The sequence below is a fragment of the Aureobasidium subglaciale genome (assembly GCF_000721755.1).
Source record: "Aureobasidium subglaciale EXF-2481 unplaced genomic scaffold scaffold_35, whole genome shotgun sequence".
NCBI lineage: Eukaryota > Fungi > Ascomycota > Dothideomycetes > Dothideales > Saccotheciaceae > Aureobasidium > Aureobasidium subglaciale.
This window is the reverse complement of record NW_013566960.1, coordinates 66,721-90,129: the sequence shown is the minus strand read 5'-3', so window position 1 is coordinate 90,129 and position 23,409 is coordinate 66,721. Positions and strand designations below refer to the sequence as shown.

Sequence of the window (23,409 nt, the reverse complement as noted above, 5' to 3'; positions counted from 1 at the left end):
CCCACATCCTCGCACACGACGTGCATGCCCCTGATCAAATTCACCACTGCCGCCATCAGCCTACACTCCATCAACTCTCTCTTCATCCTGGCATCTCCCATGGGTGCGAAGAGCCACTGAGGTCTAAACACCACCCCCGACCACTCGTCCTATGCTCGACAAGGCTGGAACCTGATTCTCGAAACATGCCTCGTCGAAGACCTCCAGCACTGAGTCTCGGCAATGCTCTGATCTGCATCTTCGTATGGCTGCCTCTCATAGCCACTGCTCAGCAGCAGCAGTCTGGCAGCAACAATGCCAACCTCCGCAAACGCCCACAGCTCAGCAACTCGCGCTCCTCGCCAGAACTGAGATCTACCCACAACCACAAACACCTTAAAGACACCGCAATCGACCCTTCAATCGAGCGCGCCCTTGCGACTTTTGCTCCAGCCGACTCACTCCCGGCCGTCCGAGCACCTCCTGCACGATCATCGGCCTCGTCCGGTGCTCTCTCTTCGCGACACCCGGCGCGGTCTCTGCAGGATTGGCAAGTCGAGGATATTATTCTCCTGGCGACCGTTGATGGAAAATTACACGCACGCGACCGCAGAACCGGCGCCCCACGATGGGAGATTGAGGCTGACAGGCCCATGATCGAGACCGTCTACCATCACAACGACTCTGATCCCGAGTCTCAACCCGAGACCAGTCTCATCTGGATCGTCGAGCCCTCTCAAGACGGAAGCCTGTACGTCTACTCCTCGGAGCCACAGAACGGCATGCAGAAACTAGGCTTGTCTGTCAAGCAGCTCGTTGAAGAATTGTCTCCCTACGCCGGCGAAGACCCTCCCGTGGTTTACACCGCCGACAAGAAGAATACTTTGTACACAGTCGACGCATCCAATGGAAAGATCCTCAAGATGTTCAGCTCAAGCGCTTCCACTTTTAGCAACGATCAAAACTGTCGCCGCGTTGACGGTCTTGGCTCACTTGAAGACAACGAATGCGAGACGATCGGAACCCTTACCTTGGGCAGAACAGAATACACCGTTTCGATCGCAGATAAGATGACTGGCAACCCCATCTGCACCATCCGTTACTTTGAATGGGGTCCCAACAACCGCGACAAGGATTTGCACAACCAATACGCTTCTACCATGGACAGCAAATACATCTACACACAGCATGATGGCAGTGTCGTCGCTGTCGACTACAGAGAAACAAGCCGCTTCGGCAACTCCATCCTATACAAGCAAAAGTTCTCGTCACCCGTAGCTCGCGTGTACGACATTGTTAGACCGCTTGACGAAGAAGATCTAGATGCTTCGCTTGTCATTCTTCCACAGCCCATCGGTCCTGCTGGAGATGATACAATTGAGCAAGACAAGGTCTTCGTCAACTGCACCGAGTCCGGCAGTTGGTACGCAATGTCCGAGCTCAGGTATCCTACCGTCACCGACGGCGCCTCGAACGCCGTTTGCTACACGCAGGGATATGCGCTTCCAGCGGGCATCTTCAATCCGGCTAAGCAAAGAGCAAGTCTGGTCGGTATTCACCCTCTTCACCCAATGAGTCAGGACCAGAGCGAAATACTCACTATTGGCGGTCCTGATCAATCGGTCCTCGGATCTCCAAATGCCTACAACACGGATAATGCCCAAGTAATGCTACCCAATGCAGTGAATGCTTGGGCGGGACTCACGTCATCGGGACTAATCGCCTTGCTTGCCCTTGTGGGATTGTTCGCTATTGTGTCTCGATGGGTCGACGTGCAAAAAGTCATACAGCGTCAGGCTCCCGAGCCTATCAAGATGAAAGAGGCGCCTATTCCTGTGACTTCCGGACCCAGCGAGATTGTGGATGAGAGCTCTTCTCAAGTCGAACCCCTAGATCGCAAGGTGCGATTCCCAGAACCTGCGCAGGAGACCATTTTCCCTCAAGGAGAAGGTGAAGCAGAAAAGATCACGGAGCCGGAACCTGTCGCGGAAGTGCCGGTTGAGGCCAAAGTCGACTCGCCAGCCCGTGCCTCAACTCCGACACCGCCAGAAGTGGACACACCTGCAGAAGATCAGACCCCTGTCAAGCCCAAGAAGAAGGCCACCCGTGGTGTTCGAGGTGGCAGAAAAGCCAAGGAAAAGAGAGCGGAACAACTCGAAGCACAACAACGTCGCCGTGAAAACAGTCAAAGCAACAGCGACAAGGAAAACAATGGCGTCATCGCAACACCTGGTCCGAAGGCTCTCTCGAAAATTGATGGTATGGACGTCATCAGTGTTGACGCTTCTGAAAGCCCCAACGTATCTGGCAAGATTCAAATCAACAACCTCACCATTGATACAGATCGGATCATCGGGCACGGAAGTGCAGGAACATGCGTGTTTGAGGGCAAATTTGAGGGTCGTGAGGTGGCGGTGAAACGTATGCTTTCGCAGTATTACGAGCTGGCTTCACAGGAGGTGTCTTTCCTTCAGCAGAGCGATCATGACAAGAACGTGATCCGTTACTACTGTCAGCAAAAGGATCAACACTTCCTGTACATCGCTGTTGAACTTTGCCAAGCAAGTCTGTGGGATTTGTTCAATCTCCCTGATACTCGCGATGAAATCCGCTACCAACAGCTTCAGTCACTGGCTCAAGCTGTTCAACGCGACGCCCGTGGCGCTCTCTATCAGCTTGCGAAAGGACTTTACCACCTTCACGATCTTCGCATCATCCATCGAGACATCAAGCCCCAAAACATTCTCATTGCCTTCCCGAAGCCAAATAGACCCAACGAGCTTCGTCTGGTCATTTCAGATTTCGGCCTGTGCAAGACTCTTCCAGAGAATGTCAGCACTTTGATTGACCCTACAAGTAATGCTGGTACCTGTGGATGGAAGGCGCCAGAGCTCATCTCGCAACCCAAGGATACAGCCTCTAATAATGGCCACAGTAACATTTCACATCCTGGTACTAGTGAAAGCTCCACCGGCGGAACAATGGGAGGTGTCAAGCGAGCAGCAGATATCTTCTCTCTCGGATGCCTGTTTTTCTGGGTTTTGACTGGCGGCGATCATCCCTACGACGACAAAGAAGGCTGGATGCAAATGCGTGAACTCAACATCAAGAAGAACAATCTCCAAAACATGCACAAGCTCGACCTAGGCTCCGACACCGAAGAGCCACGCCAGCTGATCACTGCGATGTTGGCCCACAACCCCGAAGACCGTCCTTCAGCTCAACAAGTGCTCTGCCACCCCTTCTTCTGGTCCTCCAAGAAACGTCTCGATTTCCTCTGTGACGTATCCGACCACTTCGAGCACGAACCCCGCGACCCACCATCCCCACACCTCTGCTACCTAGAATCTTACGCCGACATGGTAATCGACGCCAAAAAGGACAAGGACTGGCAACGCAAACTCGACCGCATGTTCCTGGACACTCTCGGCAAGCAACGTAAATACAACGGCGCCAAAATGCTGGATCTTCTCCGCGCGTTACGCAACAAGAAGAATCATTATGAGGACATGAGTGCGGACGTCAAGAAGAGGGTGGGAAGTTTGCCTGAGGGTTATCTGGGGTACTTTACTATTAGGTTCCCGATGTTGGTTATGGCTTGTTTTTGGGCGATCAAAGATTGTAGGGTTGAGGGGAATGCAAGATTTAGGGGGTACTATAGTGTTGGAGAGCAGGAGTGATGGAGATCAAGGAAAAGATCGAAAATTTTGCGTGCCAGTGATGAGATTGTCAGTCTCTTTGGCCCAAGCGTGTCGAAGTATCTCGAGAATATACTGCATTTTGACAGCTTTGTTGTGTGCACGGCTTGTGATCAGCAGAGTCTGGTTTTTCTGGTGCCTGTTTCGCCCTGGCTTCATGTATACGGGTTGCCATCTCGTTGCAGTTTTTTTTCTGATCAGTGTGTGTTTTGTTTTCTGTGCCAAGTTTAGAGAACCGAAGCATACCGCATCCATCAAGGATAAGAACGTGCTGTATGCATATCTATGCAGCAAGGTCCCTTTCCCTTCCAGCAGGTCTCTGGGTCTAGACCTACCTATCCAATCCATCCAATTCAACCAATCTAGCAACCAAATCCACCAGCCCCTTCTCCCTGCCTCCCAACTGCTCACCCGGTCTCTCCACCAAGCCTTCCAACACTGCATCCAACATACTTCTCAATCTCCCCACCAACACACCAATTCTCGCCCACCCTTTCAATCTTATCCAGCCATCAACCACTAACCCCCTATTCTGTGTATCCAAAGCAATATCCCCAGAGAATAAGAGCAGAGTGTACGCGTTAAAAGGCGTAAGATCGCGAATAAATGTCTTCGAGGTCGACAAGAGGGAGAAGTATGCCAAAAACGCCGTGGACGGTGGGAAATTGGTTCCCGGCGCCGAGGAGAATAAGGTACTGCTGGGATGGATAAACAATCTCGAATTTCCCTGCTCTGGTTGTGAGGGTGTGGATTTTCCAGGGAGGCAAGGAGCAGCAATAGCATTGGGCTCTCTGAAATATTTTATCGTTTTTGCTTCCGGGTCTAGAGCTATGGCTCCAGAGACCGAGGCCGCGTATTTTGTATCCGGGAATTCTATACGTGCGACTTGGGGTGAAAAGGCTGCGGCTACCAAAGCGCGGATGAGTGCCGTGTTGTTGTTTCTGGCATTGTGATCTGTAGAGCTTGATGCAGAGGTAGCGTTATTCAAAAACCCGATTTCCTGAAGAGAAGACATGTATTGGCGTCGATTGGTCTGAATATCAAACAGTGTTTGTGTGGATAGGAAGTTTACATCGCACCATTGACGCAGAGATGATGAGGGGATGCCTTCAGCGCGTTTCTGGGTCCAGAGTTCAAAGGCGCGGAGGTCGCAGAGGAGATCGCCTTGGCCGCCGGGTGCAAAAGTCAAACGAGCTGTTTTGGCTTCATCGCGACGTGCTGGAGGTGATACGAAAGGCGAGCGTGCGGTGAGAATGGATGCGATGGTGAGGCAAGCGTCCAAACAGCCAAACACAGCTCCATATATCAATAACTTGCCACAGCGGAGATTAGCAGGGATGGAACTGAGATGACGACCTAGAGCCGTAAGCTCCGCACCATCCAAAGCACCCATGCGATGCAAAGTCGTCAAAGCACCGCTAACCGCCAGTGTAGAAGGTGGAGTGATGGCCCTCGCAAGGAAAGAAGGGACATCCAAAACGCCCATAGCTTTAACACTCAAACACAACTGTTCAAGCGGCACTCTCAGGATCTCAGGATCCGGTCGCTCAGCCATTTTGGTACTTTCCGCTTGCTTGGTATACAATTTATAGCAAGTTCCTGCGCGAACACGACCAGCACGACCGCGGCGTTGTTTACACGCCGCCCTAGAAGCCCATACTTCTTCGAGCTTGGTCATGCCGTTTGCAGCATCGAAACTGGTTTCCTTGACACGACCGCTGTCGATTACGGCGACAATGTCTTCGATTGTGATGGAGGTTTCTGCAACGTTGGTAGCGCAGATGACTTTGCGCTTGCCAGCTGGTGCAGGAGGAAAGACACGTTTTTGCTCTGCTGGTTGGAGGGAAGCGTGAAGGGGCAGAGCGTGGATGTGATGGAGATGTTGTAGTGTCTTGAGCGTGCGGTCGATCTCTGCTACACCGGGTAGGAAGATGAGAATACCGCCGTCTTGTGAGCCCAACTGCTCGTCGATGGTTTGTACGGTGTCGGAGATGAGGTCATAGTTGATCTTCATGCCGACGCTGCGGAGAGCTGCACCCATAGTAGGCTCTTTGCCGCCATCCTCGTCACCTTCTTCTGTGATGCCGCCGGCAAAGCCAGTCATGCGGAGGATATCATCCAGATAGATGTCCTGAACAGGATGGGTCCTGCCTTGAATCTCGACGGTACTGACAGACATATTGCCTGCAAAATAGCTCTTGAAGATTTCTGCATCCAGAGTGGCAGACATCAGAATAAGCTTGAGATCTTTGCGAACTTGCAACACATCTCTCAACAGTACCATGAGAAAATCAGTATCGAGACTGCGTTCGTGGACCTCATCGATAACTACATGACTGACATCAGCCAAAGCATCGACAACATCCTGCTGCTTGCCGCCAGATGTCTGCAGTCGTCTGAGCAACACACCAGTGGTAACAAAGGTGATCTTCGTAGTACCAGGCTTCTGCTTTGATTCTCCCCTGATGGAATATCCAACCTCTTCACCAACCTTGACACAACGCTCATCAGCGACACGATCTGCCAATCCCAAAGCAGAAATCCTGCGAGGTTGTGTACAGATGATGTTCGCCGCTTCTCCGAGCCCTTGTCTAATCATGTCATCAAGGACAAACTGAACAGACTGTGTAGACTTTCCTGAACCAGTTTCACCAGAGATGATGGTGACTTGTGACGATGTGACAGCTTCGACAATAGTGTTCCGTAATTTCCAGGCTGGCAGACCTTGTCTTGTCACCATCATACGTTGTTGTGCAGGCGTGTTCTGTCTGGCCTGCCAGTCTGATAGCATTCTCTGACTTTGCTGTGATGAAGGTTGCCAGTTGATAGGTCTAGGCATACGTCTTGGACGTTGACGTCTACGGCTTGCAATCTCGGCGTCGGGCTCAGCTGAAGTTGAAGAGACTGAAGCAATGCTGCTGAGTCTACCAGGATTGGCAATGATGTTTGGGATCTCATGCTCCAACCAATCGACAAGGTTGAAGAGCATTTGCTCGCCGAGGAAGTCGGACTGAGCTTGCAGTAGGACTTGCTTGAGTATACTCAAACGGATGTATGCTGGCAAAGCGGCCTCAATGGACAGAACAGGGACGACATTTGGATATCCAGCGCTTGGTTTCCGAGCATGGAGGACTATGCGCTCTTTCGGCTTGTCGGCAACCTCTAAGACAATCTGACAGGAAGTCTTGGTTGACTTATATCTGTCGCTGTAGATTGAAGCCAGGATGACTTGCTCTTCCTCCCACACCTCTATATCGTGCGAGAGATTCAGGCTATCAGTAGTAGAGGCAAGGGCTGATGAGTCCCGGCTGCCCAGAAGTCTGTGTTGTAGTCCCCCAGCTGCCTTGGCTTCATCGCCCGAGGCCTCGTCGAGCGCTTCTTCGCAAAGCTCCATTGCATAGCCAGTGATCGCAAGACGTTTCAGTTTGCCTTCGCGTGCAAGATCGCTACTAGCCATCGAGACACCAGCAGAATAGTTTTCAGGCAAACTCCATTTCGGCAGATCGTCCTCCGGAACGTGAATCAGCAGCCATTCAATAGTCTCTTCACGGTCCTTGCAGATTTCCGTCGCTTCTTCAACGTGAGCAGGGCGGAAGCCGAGTTTTGACAGATCCTGGACAATATGCTTCTTCTCGGCGTTGGATAGAGTGACACCATGAGGATTCCACGGAGCAGCCTGTCTGACCAAGGCTTCAACGTCTCTGCGCATTTTCTTGCCCATTTCGACTTTTGGGGCTCTTGTCCAGCCCTTTCCAGGGTTCTTGTTCACGCCAGGCGTACTGTTATCCTTCTTCTCGGCTTCCATCTGTTTCTCCCTCTCAAGTCTCTTCTTTTCTTTCGCAGCTCTTTCATCATCCCATTCTTTTCGCGCCTGGAAAGGATCTGCAGCATACAGCCATCCCATGCCCTCTTTCGTGGCCTCCTTTCTCATCTCTGCGAATTCTCCCTTCCACAAGTCGCGATAATCTGGCGGCATCATCATGTGTAAGTTCTTCGCGTTGGCGACTCGGTACAGCGCATAGGTAGCGGCAAAGTGTCTGGCTTCCACAGCTGTCTCTTGTACACCCAGTGACCTCTTCGCCGGAGGAAGCGACATGGGTGGTAGCCTAACCATTTCCTGCGTCTTTGGGTTCTTCCAGCGTAGGATGACGGATGCAATCTGACCTGGCGGATCTGACGAGCGATGCATAGTGTATTCAGGCCTCTCCCATTTCTGCTTCTGACAGTGCTCGGAGAGCATGTTGACGGGTAGTTTTCCTGTCCATGATTGTCCACCGATCAGGGTCCTTGTGTCGGGTTTCTTGACAGGGTCGCCTGCGACATCCAGTTCAGGAGCAGCATTCTTTCCCTTGCCCTTAGCAGGAGCCGCAGAACTGGCAGCGGCTGGTGGTGTGAGATCGTTCTTCTTGCTCTTCTTCGAGTCCTTGCCGTTGGAGAAGACTATGTAGCTCGTATCTTCGCCATTTGCGGTCGCGGCGGTCGAAGCTGTCTTCTTGCTTGACTTGGTACTGCTCCTGGGAGCGTGAGGTTTGTTGACCATATTCTTGTTCAGGACAGGTCCACTATCTTGCGCGATCAATAAATAATTCACTTTGATGGCGGCGAAAGGCGGAGATAAGGAATCTGGGGTCACTTGGCATGAATGCAGATGTGAGAGGTCGAGAGCCATTATTCACGAAACATCTGGCGTAATCGACTGAGGCTATGGGATAAAAGGCGTAATGATCGTTTTGCCATTCGCTCCATCTCGAAATGAGCTGTGCTATCCTAAATTTGCCCTTTCCTTTTTGGTGCTAGAATACATCCTCTCCATGCAATATACAAATCTTTCCAAGCTCTCGTTTTCTTCACACGAGATGCTCAATGACCTGAACTGATTGTTTATGCGGCAGGTCTGCTTCTCGATCTAGGCTTGGCGCCAGATGCGACGCGCTTGGCCTGAGGACGAGACAAGTGGTGGGCAGGGATCCAAGACTCGTCATAAGCCATAGCACCGCTGGTGACAGCAGGGCCATCAGCACCGACAACGGCGACTTGGTCAGCGGGGTCGACCTTCTTGGTGCCACCGGATGAGCGCTTGGCGCGCTCACCACCCTTGCCGCCTCTCTTCTTCTGGGGGAAGAAGGTGGTAACCCAGGTGTTGTAGATGAAGTAAACGGTACCGGCGAAGACACCAGTGAGAACGAGGTAGAGGAAGATGCTGTGGCACCATTAGCTCGTCTCATTGGACTATGTGCGCAAAGAGGCTTACATCTGAGGATCGAAGAAGCTGGTGGGAGCCTCAACAACAGAGGCGGTGCCGTTGTAAGCAGGGAAGGTGTGGAGCATGCCAGCCTGGTCCTGGAAGACAGCTGCCAGGTTAAGGTTGACATCCTTGGGGTGCATGTCAACAGCGAAGCTGTAAGTGGCAGTCTCCTTCTCGCCAGCAGGAACCAACAAGTCGTACTTGGTGCTGGTCAAGTTGCTGAGAGCCTTGGGTGGGTCGGGAGCTCCGGGTGCTCCGGAGGGGGTCAAGAGAGAACCGCCGACGAAGCGAAGGTGAATGGGTGCCGTCTCATGGTTGGCAATGGACAGAACGGCGTTGGTCGCGTGGCCGTTGACGAGCTTGACACCAAAGACCTCTGAGCTGGGGAATGAAACAGAGACATCGACGTTCAATCTAGGCGACTGCTGGAGGGTAGGCTCCTGGATCTCCTGCTCGACTTCGGCGGCCTGGTAAACGTCATCAGCTGTGAATCCTCATGCGCCTGTCATTGACATGCGACCAACCTGAGCGTAGGCAGAGAAAGCATTCAATGCAAAGAGCGCAAGTGCGCTGAGCTTCATAGACACCATTTTGAGTATGTGTGGTATACAATGTCTTCGAGAAGATCACAGAGGGGCAGGACAAGAAGACAGATGTATCGAAGTGCAAGGTGGCCCCGTTCCACTCGGCTCGAGCTTTCTCCTTGGCGCACCAGCTCACTGAGGCCTTGACCCCTCCTCCATCCCTTGACACTCGAGTATTCCATACCAAGCACCAATCGCACCATCACTTGCCAATTCCGTCAATGAAGGAGTGTGTTGATTCTGTGCTATCTGACGTCTTCCCTATCAATACAGCTGGTCCTTCACTGTTCAGTCGATACCGTTGCTCAACCGGTCCCACGCTGTTTCTCAAGTAATCTTCAGACGACGGACGATAGTCAAGTCCATGTTGTGCATTTCTGCCGGGAATCTGCAATTCTCGCCGTTGATACAAGCTCTTCCTCTCATACTGCCCTCTCTGCTCTCGGGAAATGGGCAGCGGTGTCCATAGATGCAACTAACATCTGAGCACTCACTACCGTGGATACACGCCGACATACGTGCAACAAGCTTCAAAGTCTCGACTTCCTTTGGGTTACACTTGTATGTATGATCGTGTTCACATTTGCCCTTGGGGTATGGACAACCATGACGGAGATGGAATGCGTTGCACAGCTTCAGCTTCTTCAGACGGTTGACTTCGTCCTTTTTAAACTCCGGCGTAGGTGGATCGATTCGTTGACCTGCCTTGTTACGAGGTACGTAGTCGGTCGGAAATTGCTCTTTCTCTTTGATCGTGTCTTTGGGTGGCACTTTGACTGCCGCTCCCTTCTTTGCCGCCATGGCCCATGAGCCTATCTTTGGTGTGCCCGGAACTGCTAACACATCGGTTGATTGATCTGAGCTATCCGAGATCTGACGACTATGGATTTGCCGGACGCCTGGGCGTGAGTTACCGCTTGCCGTGCGTGAACCAGATCGCGATGTCGTGGGCGATGACGATGGAGGTGAAACACCTCCTCTGGCAAGAGCTGGCAAAGAATCTGCCTGGGGGACATGGCCGACTACCATGTGAGTGTCCACTTTTGTGTTACGAAAGATGTCCTGCATCTGAGTACAAGCAAGACCGAGCGCTGCAAGCCATCTGTCGGGCTGCGTACCATGGAGCAAGGTAATGCGACGCTGGTTCCCAAGGGTCTCCGGGAGTCTTCTTAGTATGGGTGCATAGATCTCACCGTCCTCACAGCCAAAGAGAATATGCTTGCAGTGGGTATCGGCAATGTTCATCCTTAGATGTTCTGTGTGCTCGTCAGGATGCGCAGAAGTACTGGCCAAGGACATATTACGAACCTTCCATCTTGTCAAATACGACTGCGTGGCCCTGCATGCCGACATCGACCAAGTCAAACAGAGGTCTGTCTTGGCACAGTCCACGAACAAATGTTTTGATCTGGCTGCTGTGACCGACCAAGCCAGCACGAAGACTAACACTGCACAAATCTTCCAAATCGACATAGATACGAACGACGACTTTGACATTGATGGGCAGCGTATCGATGGTGGAGAAGGTATATTCGTTGATAGCCTGGCTTAGGGCTTGGGCTGCGCGACGACCGCCATTATCGCCTCGACTCAAGAAGTCGTTTCGGAATATGAGTTCGTTCCCATCGATTAGTACCAGAACATAAGGATTACTCTCCAAGGATGAGGAGCTGCAGTCGCCATCGCGTCCAAGGCTGTTGAGTTTCTGCTGCATGTATGCAATCTCCCTATCATGCGCGACAAGAGAGTGCGCCAGTTCGCTCGTCGTGTGCTTTAGACGTTCCATCACGGTCTGCCATCCTTAGCTCAAGGCTTGTATGATCACTGGCTTTAGTCACTTACCTCGAGAAAGCTCGCCTTTTGGCCGTCGAGGATCTTGGTGATGTCGTACTGTCGGACCAACTCGGCAAGAGCAACATCTTCAACGAACTCGGCTGGATTGAAAAACTGCGAAGGCGCCATCGCGGGTAGTGGAGGTCAGGAGGTAAAGTGAATGAGTGATGATGGGGTAGTAATCGAGCGGAAAATTGATGCGCGATGGTGCAGATTCTCAAGGCGAAAACTGGCAAGTCAACAAGGAAGCTACGAGTGAAGGTAAGTGCAGGAACCCGAGTGTTGGCGGATCGAGCAGCGGCGGTTCGGATCAAGCAATTTCGGCGTCCGTTTGACGGGGTGTGAGGGAGTTTCGACTAAAAAAGAATCTCGAATTCGACCTCGTTTTTGGCAATTCTGGAGTAGCAACAACAGCCCGTCAAGTCTCACAATGCTACAAACGATGCCGGCTCCCTTGAAGATCGTACTCGCTGCATATCTCGATTCGTCACAAATGACACATGCACGTTCGGCAACCCGCGTCCAGCGGTCAACCACAACCAATGCGTTGATACGATATGCATCAATTCACCTGACTTGCATGATATATCATGCGTCCCAGTAATCGAATACATGATCGTTGTTCTCCATCCTTGACGTAAGGGAACACCCAAGTATTAATACGCAAATTCCTTAGTCTATACAATCCTTTGTCAATGACTTGGCTTGGAGCAATCCAGGAACTCGCCACTTACTGGGATCTTCGATGACCAGTCAACGTTATCCTGGTCGCCCACTGGCAACTCATCAAGTTCTACTCCCTCTTCCACTTGTCGTGCTCCTCCGCCAGGTGCACCTTGAACTTGGACATCTTGTTACCAAAGTTCTGTTTGCATCGCCAACAGATTAGATCGACAGCATGCCAGGGTCCATATCCAATCTCTCGAACAGGGTCATCCTTTGCCAAGGGAAACTTCTCCAACGGAACCAAGAAGGATGTGGTAAAGCTGTTATAATGCGCGCTTCTCTTGAGGCATTCATTCACCATGTCTCTTGAAAGCACATGAACGTGAACGTGGTTCATGGACGGTACTGCATGGACACCAGTGATGATCTCCTTCATCCAATCACGACCTTCTGGAAGGTCATCCGGCGCGTCGTCTGCATCTCTGGCCGCGATACGTGGTTGTTCTGACTTTGAAAACTGTCCGTACTTCCGTCGCAGCTCGCTCGCCACCATCTTCTTGGCTCTTTCGACTTCGACCTTGATATTCGCGAGGAGCTTGGGATCCTCGAATGCATCGAATGGATGTAGCACCTTGCGCTCGGACTTTGGGAGAACGAGCAGATGAATTGATGACTTTGGAAACATATCCTCGATGATGACCGCCTTGTCATTGTTGAACAATACGGCCTTGTAAGCATAGGGGTCGGCTGTGTATGCAGCTAGACCATCTCTTCTGTTTGGAAAGCTCTGGTTCGAACTATGCTTTGTTGTTTCAGAATACTTTGGATAGATGGGCTTTTTAGACATGATTTCTGTGACTGTCAACAATGAGAATGAGGATGAGGAGCGAACAAGGCTGGCAAGCTTAAGGCACTTACATGCATTCCTGGGGCCCGCCTTTGTATTGGGAAGCTCCATTCCGTTGATCTCATCCTCTGTTATGGCTTCCTGAGGACCTGCCATTATGACTGATTTTCTATGACCGGTTTTCCTTCCTTTGGCAGATATGCTCGAGGTGCTGAATGTCATGTATCTATGCTCCAATACGAATATGTCTTTCCTCCAGCAACCGGACCAAAAGCTCATGCGTAAGTCTATACAAGATAGTCTAGGAGATCAATCCACATCCCAGGGCGCCCTTGTCGACTGGAAAAAGGAAAGCATTTTGTCAATGATCCTTGCATCCTAATTGGTGATGTCGTTGATCGATGACGCAGCCACGAATCAATCAACTTTCCCGATTCAGCTGACCGCGTGAGAACACGCTCGGCCGCATCGCGTCTTCCAGCTTTCTGCCTCGCAAGAAACTAACTTTCACATAACGGTGTTACACGGCGACGGAATACACCATTGCAGGTGTTGCTAAGATTGAAATCTGGGACAGGACTAAAAACTCGATCATCTTTATCAACCCTTGGACAAGAAGCACGCCAAACAGGATCCACTCGGTTCGCTCACTCTTTGCGCCACCAATATGCCTCGCTCATCCAAAAGACAGACGAGGCTGACCTTTGATCCATTACCGACTTCGTCGCCCGCTCCACCAGACATGAGCCTGTCAGTTCGCGACCGTGCAGCAACGGTTCGATTCGAGGGAGCCAGCCCCATCAAGAGACGCAAAGTGCATGATGCGCCTGGAGCCTCGTCCCTTGCAACTACACACACTTCGCAGATTCCTGACAAGATCCTACCACCGACACCTGACGCCACAGGGCCGGGTAACTCCTTCGGCGCCTCTGTAGTCAGCGACGACGAACTGAGACCGACCCCGAGACTGTCAAGCCGGAAAAGTCACAAGAAACAGCAGAAGCTTGATCTTACACCATCGAGCCCCAGAGCCATCAACCACGCACAGCCAGTCAGAGCTGGCTTCTTCGGAACACAACAGCAGGCGAATCCCGATTCAAGCGACGAGTCTGACCAACCTCCACCGAAGATGTTGAAGAAGAGACAGAAGAAGCAGCGACGACAGAAGCAGAAGTCACCAACGCCGGACGTGGAAGAAGAGTTCGAACAGGAACCAGCTACAGTCATCTCGGATAACGACAGTGAAGATGACCTACCAACTACACCGGCAGTGAACCGCAAACGCAAACGTCAAGCGCAGAGCTCGTCTCCGCTCTCACTCGTTCCCGACGACGAAGACGACGACAGTGACGTTGTCATCACTGGTTCTCGAAAGCGGTCGTTATCGACGAAGAAGCGAGCACCGTCACCAGAAGACGATTCAGATCGCGATCTGTCTGACGAGCCACCATCATCAAGGTCACGCAAACGACTTCGACGTGGCAAAGAAGCAGCACCCATGAGCACAATCACCGAGGAAGAAAAGCAAGAGTTGGAGAACGATCTGGTGGATCTGGCTTCTAGTGGTAGTGACACAGAAGTTCGCGTCTCACAAAGAAACAAGTCTTCTTCACAAAAAAATGCTCGTCGACTAGCGCTAGAACGTCTGAAGGCCAGAAGAGGCGCACCCATGAGCAGTCTCGTCGAAGATGAGGATGAAGAGGACGAGGAAGACGAGGAACAGCACAACGACGAAGAGTATGATTACGACCAAACCTCTGATCAGGAAGACGAAGACGACGAACTGCCGGAGCCATCGACTCACAGGACTACCCGCAAACAAATGTTCGCCGAAGACGAGGAAGACGAAGGTTTTATCATTGAGGATGACGGTCCGCTCGGTGTCCCAAACAATGTTCCCATCGCCTTCACTCGCTATGCCTCGATGAAAGCAAAAGACCTCTTCCGCTTTGCCATCGACTGGATGGTTCAAAAGAAGATCAACCCCGCCTTCCAGATGGACGACGAGATCTACGATTTGACCTTCAAGAAGCTCGATGACGAGGTCAAGGGATTGGCAGGTTCCAAGTTCCAATCTGCAGCATGGACGGCTCGGTTCACGCTGGCACTCCAGGCAAGACCAGATCTCCTGTCTGCCCGTCTCGATCGAAAATCGTCAGATCATTTCGGTCGTGACAAGTGTGATGCTTGCAACAGATCAGGACATCCTGCGACCTACGAAGTAAAGTTCGAGGGCAAGCCCTACGACAAGAACTCGCTGGAGCCTGTAGCACCACGCAAGGACTCCAACGATGACTCTGACGAAGACGATGAGTCCAGCTCCGAGAGCAGTGTAGACGAAAACGCACCTGTGAACTACGATTCCCAAGGCCGTCAGATCCTGCCCGAAGAAACAGTCTTCTACCTCGGCAAATTCTGCATGAGCAACGCAGAGACCGCTCACTCACTCCAACACTGGCGCTGGCATCTCTACGAATGGGTCGTGGAATATCTCGAGAGCGCGGGCTGGAACACTCCCAAACTCATCGTTAAGCGCGATGGTTGGAGCATTCGTAAGCGCAGAAAGCATGCCAACAAGATTGTGGATATCATGGAGGAGCAGGGCAAGATCAAGGCGTTGTACTCTGACTTTAAGAAGGAGATCGATACTGCTAGAAATGCCAAGCAGGGTCGATGGGATAGTTCTCCGTAAGGAGGATCGGGGCAGAAGAGGGACTTTGGAGACGAATTGACAGCTTTTGTAATAACATGCGATGGGACACGAGGCGGTATCTTCTCCTACGACAGTATTCACTTCTTTTTCATACTTCAGAAACATGACAAGATTCTTGTGCGATAGTAGGGTCTATGTGATATCAGGGAGAGGTCACGGGCAGACACAGATGCCTTCCAACTGTTCTAATACATTGAGACACGTAGACAAGACTTCAGGACTGAGACCATGTCTAAAACAAAAGCCAAAGAGGTGGGAGCAGTAAGTTGGTGACAATTTTTTGTTACAGCTCATATTCTTGAGCAGATGATATTTGTACAAAATGCTTCATGGAGCATTACTCAGCAAAAAGGAAAGACTCTACAGTCTGTCAGATGTATGATCATTTCATCTCTTTTTTCCAGACGAACCCACACCCAAAAAGAAGAATGCGACCCCCAACGCCTGTAATCCCTGCAGAAAATGCCCATACTCTTTGATTTTCTTTTCTCTTCTTTCGCCGTGTCTCAATTCTGCACAGCATCAGGATCAGCCTTCCACTGCACCTCACCAACCACGCTCCTCAATTCCTCCAACGTGCCTCCCATCTTGACCACCGAATACCTCAACATTCTCGGATCCAAGCCAAGTGTTCTTCTCACGGCGTGTTGTGTTCTCGCACTGCTGTCGAAGCGGACAACAAAGTAGTGGCCTGTGTTGTGGGTGGCGTTGTGTTTTCTCATGGGTTTGGGGAGGTGGAAGACGCCCCAGTTTGTGATGCCGCGAACTACGCCGCCAGCGTTTAGGACGATGTTGCCGGTTGTTTTTGCGATTCTGTGGGGGAAGGAGAGGTTAGAGAGGAAGGGGGGATGGTGGTAAGAGGAGAGGGAAGACGGACTCGCGAACTTCGGCTAGGTTGCCTGGGCGGACCTTGAGGACTATTAGCTTGACTGCGCAAATGAGTAGAGGGAGAGTAGAGCGAGTGGACATACTACGCCAATGAGTTCGTAAAGCATTATGTGTGTTGTGTGAAGAGTGTGTGTAATGTACTTTGTTGAATCTCGACTGCTTGCGCTCGGTATGCGCGCAACAGACGTCTCGACTCGGATGGCGGAACAAATTTCAATCTTATCTTATCTTTTGATGTCGGCTGCCTCTGCTTGCGCGAACCCTTTTCCCGTTTCCCGCATTCGAACTTCCCCGGAGCTCTTGGCGCTCTCGTCACTATCTGGCATTAGCTCATTGCTGTCTTCTTTTACTTGAGCATCAACTCTTTGCACAAAAGGCAACAAGACTCACAATGGCTTCAATCGCTCGCTCAGTCTTCCGTCGCTCGTTGGCTACTGCCACGAAGCCCACCTTCACCTGCTGCATCCCCAATGCACAACTCTGTCGCAACTTCTCCGCTAGATCATCTGGTGAGCAATTCGCAACACTCACTCCCACCCTCAGAACAACCCCCACTGACCCCTCCTTTCCCTCTCCCTCAGCCTTTGCAAAGAAATACACCCAAGACCACGAATGGATCGAACTCTCCCCTGACAACAAAACCGGCACGATCGGCATATCCACCTACGCAGCAAACGCCCTCGGCGATGTAGTCTTTGTCGAACTCCCCACCACATCCCTCGAAGTAAGCTCTGGCGACACAATCGGCAGTGTCGAGAGTGTAAAGAGTGCTTCTGACATCATGACTCCGGTCAGTGGTGTCATTGTGGAGGCCAACGCTGTGTTGGAGGAGAAGCCTGGTACGATCAACAGAAGCCCTGAGCAGGATGGTTGGATTGCAAAGATTGAGGTCAAGGATGTGTCAGAGGTGGAGGGCTTGATGGATGCAGAGGCTTACAAGGCTTTTACCGAGGAGAGCGAGGAGTAAGGTACGAGAGCATTGGGGGTTCATGGTGGGTGTTCAACCACGGATTGGTTTTCTTACATATGGGTCTGGCATGACCTATTTCTTTTAACAATTAGTACAGAGACACGATGGCGGGAATAGAGAGCGAATGACACTTTACAGGACTGGATGCAGTCAGAAGACAGTTATATCGGTTGCCTTTTCGTCATTTTGTAATTGGACATTTGGTGATTTCGCGCTTGATACATTTATTTAAACCCTTTCCTTGCGCTATGCTACATAACCAACCCACTTTGTCATCAAGAGAGAAACTTCTCCGTAGAAGCACCTGTTTATCACGTTCCTATGCTATTCTAAGTAAACATGTTACCCAAAGACCTTTGAGCCAAGGGAACTTCATCGCTCTGCATCAAAAGTCAGTAAAAACATTCAAGCGTGTCTAGCACAAGAATCAAAACTCACCTCTACAAAGTCCGTCGCATGGATCAGCGCACTGAAGCAACCCACCAGGTCCTCAAGAGCCTGTTTGATGCTTGGGCGAACCTGCGGGCCTTCTCTAACAGCAGCCTTGAAAACACCTTGCATGCACGATCTGTTCTCTGTCAAGAAAGCTCTTGCTTGTGCAAGAACATGCTGGTTTCTTGATCCTCTGCTGACAACACAAGAAGTGAGGATACGCAGCATAGAGATAAGCAGACGGTAGAAGTTCTCAAGCGCTTCGACGTTGTCAACGTCGAGACCGATGTCTGGGTCGGTCGCGAAGAGTTGTGAGTCGCGAATGGCGCTGAAGAGGCCAGCTTCAAGGATTGCGGCGGCACCTTCGTTGGTGTGGGACATGCGCAGCAATACTGAGAGAGCGGTGTGGATATATGAGAGAAGAGTCGCGATATCTGTCATATGGTTAGCTTGGATCATCAGTCGTGTCATGCATTGCTCACCTTGTCCTTCACGCTGCTGTTGGAACTCGCCAGATATACCACGGATGCCATCAACAAGCACCGAGGTGAAGTTGAGCTTAGTCACCGCCTTTGTTAGGTATGGCGACTTGACCATTTGAAACAGTTGCAGGCAAGATTCCAACACCATTAGAGCAGAGACTCTACAACTGCCTGCGCTCGACATGACGTCTTCGCAAATTGTGTCCATCAATCTTTCACCACCATGCTCGATGATCTTGGCAGTCTGACGTTGAAGTGGTGATGATGTTCTGCAAACTGATCTGATGAAGTGTCTGATGGTTTGGTAGCATGTTTCACGCAGCTCGGTGCCGCCAGAAGCACTACCGATACCACGCAACGCAGTGCGGAACGCCGCTGTGATTCTGTCATGCACTGCACTTACTTCCACGTTGTTGTCTGTAGCGGAAGAGTCTAGCACGCGCATCAATGTGTATGTGAGCTTTGCAAGCGGGATCGTGACGGGTGAGTCCTCCACGATTGTCCTGTCCAGTTTTGGCAGGACAATCTGGAGAGCTTGCAATGCCAAAGCAGTCTTCGGCGCAGCTTGGAAGTCACCGAGTGCAAGCATCATTGAAACAAGCTTGACCCATACATTGAGTGTCGAGCGCTGAGCGAGCATAATTGAAGCGTAATTGTTTTCTGATTGCAAGCATAGCATAGCAGCATCGACCTCTGCAGCGCATTGTTGCTGCGCGACGGGCTCAGAAAGAAGACCGTTCTTGCGTAAATCGGCTTCGCGGAGAAGCAACAGCTCTTTAGCAAGAGCGAGGTCGTAGACGGTCCCTGTGTCGGTTTTGTCCATCCTACACGCACTGAAGTCAAGTCCTTTGATGAAGATCTTCTCGGCCATCTCGAAGGGCAGTGAGATATCGACGTCGATGAAGTCGAACAACTCGAATATTGATGCGTTTTGTACTTGTTCGCCGGAAGACAAGACAGTCATGCCGAGCAACGAGGATAACACCTTCTGACGTTGCGTTGGGGCGTTGCGCTGGATCGTTGCTCGAATGTCCAGAGAAGCTTCTTCAAAGAACATGGTGCGTTGAGTCAGGAAGTCCTTGAAGACAGCGGCGGAGTCGGAGATGAGGAAGTCTTGGTCTGCACAAAGCCTGTTGCCCCAGAGACTTTCGCCATTGATAGGTGTCTGTACAATGGCCACGGCGTCTGAGAAGCCAGACTCCCTAAGCTCCTCCAGAACAATCCTTTCGGTCAGCGAAGAGTGGAGGAGTCTCGAGATTATCTGACAGGACGTGCGACGTATCGAGGAAAGCCACGCGAATTCGTTCACCTCTGGCAGTGCAATGGTATCTGCGGAGAGCTTCATTACAGCATGGAACAACGACGCTCCGTTATCGAACAGGCCATTTGGTGAAACACTGATAATTCTATCGGTACAGCGGAAGCCCAAAAGACAATGTGCTAGAGCCGGACGATTTGCTGCAGTCTCAAGCGAGGTGTTGACCAGATCCAGGATGCCCTGCTTAATGCTCAAGCCTGGTCCATCTACTCCTAATTCGAGCTCTCTGGGATCAAGTTGAAGAGGGGAGATGAACGACGCGGCAATACGATCAACGTCAAAGTCTTGCTGCAAGGCTGCAAGCACGCGGCTGCCTCCGTAAGATGTGCCGGTAGCGATGGAGAGCTTGCGAGCCGTTGCCAACTTCTGTAGAAGTTGCAGCGAGAGCATTGTCAATTCCTGGTGACCAGTTCCGCAGTATAGGCCAAGGTCGACAATGATGTTGACATGATTCAAGATGACGTCCTCAAAAGAGGCTAGGGCAGGATTCGCGATGGCCTTTTCACGTCCGACGTATTGAGTTTTGACAATAGGTCGAACAACATCGAAATAGATGGACTGGAGCTTCAGGACTTGGTTGATCACTTCGATACTTCGACACAAAGCGACAACCATGGGTGAATCTGGAGAGGCGGCGCTGATCGTGTCAACATCTTCATGAGCTGCGGCGAAAAGTGCACCCGTGACTTTGTCGTTGAACAACCACTCCATGACACGAGCGAAGGGGTGGAATCTAACGTAAGCGGCCAGGGAAGAGGTAGAGATGATCGAATCAACAGGTATGTTAGTGCTGTTTGCAAAGATGACGAGGTCTTCGTTGAAGGTGGAGAGACATGTCGAGATAAAGGCAAGGCAAGTACATCTCAGTTCCCAGATCTGGTTCACATCGGGAAGATCAGCCATCCTTTCCTGGAAGACACTTCCCATGATGAAGTCGATGTATGGCTCCATGCCAGGCATGCGATATGCAGCGCCAAGTTGCTCTGGGAATGGCAGCATGTCGCGCAAACTACTCTCCTCCGGACTAGGCAGGACCATGCTCTGAATCAGTCTGGTGAATGCATTCGGCAGCTCGAATCCCTCGAGTAAAGACTGGAAACGGCCCTCCTTTGCGACCGTAGGATTCTGAGGTGTCTTTGTGCCGAGATAGTTCCTTAAGCTGGGCGAATCATACATCCATGAATCGACGTAGTCCCAGAGCGCGTATCCAGCCTCGACGCTCTTGTCTGTCAAACTAGCGACTATAGCCATAAATGTGCAGGCTTTCAGACGGTTAGAAACACCAGAGACCGCAAGGTTCAGTACAATCTCATGTAAATTGAACACAGGATGAGACAATACAAAGGTCCTCGCGCTTACACTCGAGCGACACATGTGCGTGACAAGACGCAGGTAACACTCGAGCATGAGTTCACTCTCTGGTTCGATGAGGGGTCCCGCCAAGGCACTATCGCCTTGCAATGAATTTGATGTGAGCTTCTCGCTGACACCGGGAGCATAGAAGCTCAACTCGTTGAAAATTTGCGCCCAACTCAGGGGAGCTCCACGGCGAAGCTTGTGTATCGCTGTAGTTGCGTCGTCCATGAGGAATTTGTGGGCAGCTTCGGCGCACTCAGCGTCTTCGGAAATAGACAGGAACATCTCGCAGAAAGCGGCGGCTCGGGGAGTAGATTGTCGCTTCGAGGCCCATTGGAGGAAGCCGTAAAGGTTGCCGTCGGGATCTTGCCAGAACGTTTGAGCAGCCTCGGGAAAGCCTTTATAAGCGTACGAAATGATGACCAGGAATCTCTCGAGATGTAGACCATGTTCAGGGATGCCGTGGGGTTGGCGAATGCTGATATTACGGCGCTGCTCATCTTCCTCGAACTTCAGTCTACGAATAGTGTCAGGCATATTCGTGATAAAGGCCTCGACGAATGTCTGCAGATTTTGGGCAAGGATTTCCTGGAAGTAGTCAGAAGCCTTGATTGGGCCGTTTCTGAAACGTTCTGCTCCAGCCAATAGATATGTAACCAGTCCGACCTTTGCTGGGTCATGCCACAGGTCCGCTCGTACTTGAGCGCAGATGAACAGAATGAACTCGAAAGCGCCATTGCGGACAGCGTCTAAGTAGCGTTGAGAACGTGCCTCTGTCTCGGCTTCAAGGTCCACACCTCTGAGAGGCGAGCCTACAGGATTGTCGATGTATCGACCGCTGTATTCGGCCAGCCAGAAGACACTTGCAGCCGCACGGAAATCAGGCAACTTCCATTTCGAATTGTCAGACTTGTCTGCGAAGTATAGGTCCAGACCACGAGCGTCCCTCAGACTAGCGGCTCTATCGATGGGTCCGAGTTCAGAAGCACAGCTAATTAGAGCAGGCAGATAGTGTAGAGTGACATCGTCAGGGTTGCCTAGCTGAGCAGCTTTGTTCAAAAGGTATCGGTAATCGTCGACGGTCACAATGCCGACTTTGAATCTAACCAAATACGAGATGATGGCTCCCAGAGACTCGTGTTGTTTAGTCAAACTCTGCTTCTCGAACTGTAGCGTCTCCGATGCGTATCCGTGTGCGGTCTGGCCGATCATGGCAATCTGGTTCAGGCGGTCCTGGAGATTCTGCAACCTTTGCTCGACTGTGGCCATAGCATCGACACACTTACGCCAGAAAGTTGCGTCGGGCTTCTCGGTGATGTAATCGACACAAGCCTCGAACTTGTCGCGGTCGTCTTTGTTCTCGCAATCGACGGCTTGTTGGATAGTCAATCGCAGACATTCGAGCAAGGTTTCTCGATGGCCGTGGAAGCGGAATATAGCAGCCATTGATGTAGGTCTCCCAAGCTCTTGCGCTGTGTTTTCCGACTGGAGGTTCAGTTTTGCTGCATCCAGCTCATCCAAATCCAGTTCGTCTGCGACTTGGATGACCTCCTGTCGCCAATCTTCATTGATAGCATACTGAGTCTCATCCACGGTGATGGTATCTGAAAATACGTGTCAGCGCGTGTGTTTCCTCAAACAGAGTGTTTTACAAGCGTACCAGCCTTAAGTGCCTGTCGACTTTTGTCGTTCTTGTTCTGACGGTCCAGCAATTTGCGAAAGTCGGCAAGGCTATCTTCCAACTCAGACCACAAGCGGTCAACATTAGGTAGGCGAGATTCGGAGAAAGCGACAAGATCGGCCTGGAGACCTTGGAGTCTGGCCAAGCTATCGTTTTGGTCCATGGTTGGTGAGATAGTTGCTCGTCACCAGACGAGGACTGTGATCTAGGCTTCCAGTTCCAGATATTTGCGCACAATTTATGCGCGTGGTCGGTCGTTTGGACGCGATGATGGGTCGAATAATGGTTTGTCCTTGTCTGGAGCAAGCGCAGCAACACGCGCAAGAGAGAAGCTCGACCCGCCGTCACCTCGGCTTCCCCCCGAACTTCTCCCGTTCGCGCCGCGTTCTTGTTCAATCGCGTTCAATCTTCCACATTTCACTGCGCGATTTGTCTTGACTAACGTGGCACCTCTTATATAGTCAAAGTTTGCAAAAAGGCACGATCCGGCTTCTTCGACAAGACCAGAACAAACTCTCCGAATGCTGTCACAGTGACTCTCTGAAATTCATCACCCGGGTTTAGGAAGCATATGTCCGAAGCAATCGTGCCTACCCAAAAAGTTGCCAGTCGCGTACACCGGGATCTGAGCTCGGTGCCTCGTTGTTTTGTTGTTACTTGTGATCATTCTTTCGGATCACTCGCCAATACCCAACTGATGCTGTCAACGTAATATCG

The 23,409-nt window shown here is 51.3% G+C and overlaps 9 protein-coding genes across 9 annotated transcripts; 3 read left to right on the top strand and 6 right to left on the bottom strand.

The window, feature by feature from the left end:
• Window positions 1-185: 185 nt before the first annotated feature.
• AUEXF2481DRAFT_70618 (uncharacterized protein) lies at window positions 186-3,659 on the top strand (the record flags this gene model as incomplete). The annotated part of the gene is made up of 2 exons (XM_013483945.1): window positions 186-1,838; window positions 1,881-3,659. 2 exons carry the CDS (start codon window positions 186-188, stop codon window positions 3,657-3,659), a joined length of 3,432 nt encoding a protein of 1,143 aa, XP_013339399.1.
• A 349-nt stretch (window positions 3,660-4,008) lies between these two features.
• Window positions 4,009-8,217, bottom strand: AUEXF2481DRAFT_70679 (uncharacterized protein; the record flags this gene model as incomplete). Its single annotated transcript, XM_013483955.1, has 1 exon — window positions 4,009-8,217. One exon carries the CDS (start codon window positions 8,215-8,217, stop codon window positions 4,009-4,011), a length of 4,209 nt encoding a protein of 1,402 aa, XP_013339409.1.
• A 143-nt stretch (window positions 8,218-8,360) lies between these two features.
• Window positions 8,361-9,573, bottom strand: AUEXF2481DRAFT_44636 (uncharacterized protein). Its single transcript, XM_013483934.1, has 3 exons — window positions 9,447-9,573; window positions 8,929-9,389; window positions 8,361-8,877 (listed from the first exon to the last, which is right to left on the bottom strand). Exons 1-3 carry the CDS (start codon window positions 9,510-9,512, stop codon window positions 8,559-8,561), a joined length of 846 nt encoding a protein of 281 aa, XP_013339388.1. The 5' UTR covers window positions 9,513-9,573; the 3' UTR covers window positions 8,361-8,558.
• A 163-nt stretch (window positions 9,574-9,736) lies between these two features.
• AUEXF2481DRAFT_44635 (uncharacterized protein) lies at window positions 9,737-10,766 on the bottom strand. The gene has a single exon (XM_013483933.1). The coding sequence runs from the start codon at window positions 10,749-10,751 to the stop codon at window positions 9,834-9,836; it is 918 nt and encodes a 305-aa protein (XP_013339387.1). The 5' UTR covers window positions 10,752-10,766; the 3' UTR covers window positions 9,737-9,833.
• A 1,366-nt stretch (window positions 10,767-12,132) lies between these two features.
• AUEXF2481DRAFT_33542 (uncharacterized protein) lies at window positions 12,133-13,008 on the bottom strand (the record flags this gene model as incomplete). The annotated part of the gene is made up of 2 exons (XM_013483918.1): window positions 12,133-12,863; window positions 12,924-13,008. 2 exons carry the CDS (start codon window positions 13,006-13,008, stop codon window positions 12,133-12,135), a joined length of 816 nt encoding a protein of 271 aa, XP_013339372.1.
• A 287-nt stretch (window positions 13,009-13,295) lies between these two features.
• AUEXF2481DRAFT_524862 (uncharacterized protein) lies at window positions 13,296-15,802 on the top strand. Its single transcript, XM_013483968.1, has one exon. The coding sequence runs from the start codon at window positions 13,520-13,522 to the stop codon at window positions 15,542-15,544; it is 2,025 nt and encodes a 674-aa protein (XP_013339422.1). The 5' UTR covers window positions 13,296-13,519; the 3' UTR covers window positions 15,545-15,802.
• Window positions 15,803-15,819: 17 nt separating this feature from the next.
• AUEXF2481DRAFT_44631 (uncharacterized protein) lies at window positions 15,820-16,642 on the bottom strand. Its single transcript, XM_013483932.1, has 3 exons — window positions 16,537-16,642; window positions 16,443-16,474; window positions 15,820-16,378 (listed from the first exon to the last, which is right to left on the bottom strand). The coding sequence occupies exons 1-3, from the start codon at window positions 16,558-16,560 to the stop codon at window positions 16,072-16,074; spliced, it is 363 nt and encodes a 120-aa protein (XP_013339386.1). The 5' UTR covers window positions 16,561-16,642; the 3' UTR covers window positions 15,820-16,071.
• Window positions 16,643-17,033: 391 nt separating this feature from the next.
• On the top strand, window positions 17,034-17,420 carry AUEXF2481DRAFT_57135 (uncharacterized protein; the record flags this gene model as incomplete). The annotated part of the gene is made up of 1 exon (XM_013483944.2): window positions 17,034-17,420. A coding segment is annotated over one exon (387 nt), but the record flags the coding sequence as incomplete, so codon positions are not given.
• A 332-nt stretch (window positions 17,421-17,752) lies between these two features.
• Window positions 17,753-22,855, bottom strand: AUEXF2481DRAFT_9017 (uncharacterized protein; the record flags this gene model as incomplete). Its single annotated transcript, XM_013483902.1, has 4 exons — window positions 17,753-17,803; window positions 17,862-18,289; window positions 18,338-22,615; window positions 22,672-22,855. 4 exons carry the CDS (start codon window positions 22,853-22,855, stop codon window positions 17,753-17,755), a joined length of 4,941 nt encoding a protein of 1,646 aa, XP_013339356.1.
• Window positions 22,856-23,409: the final 554 nt, after the last annotated feature.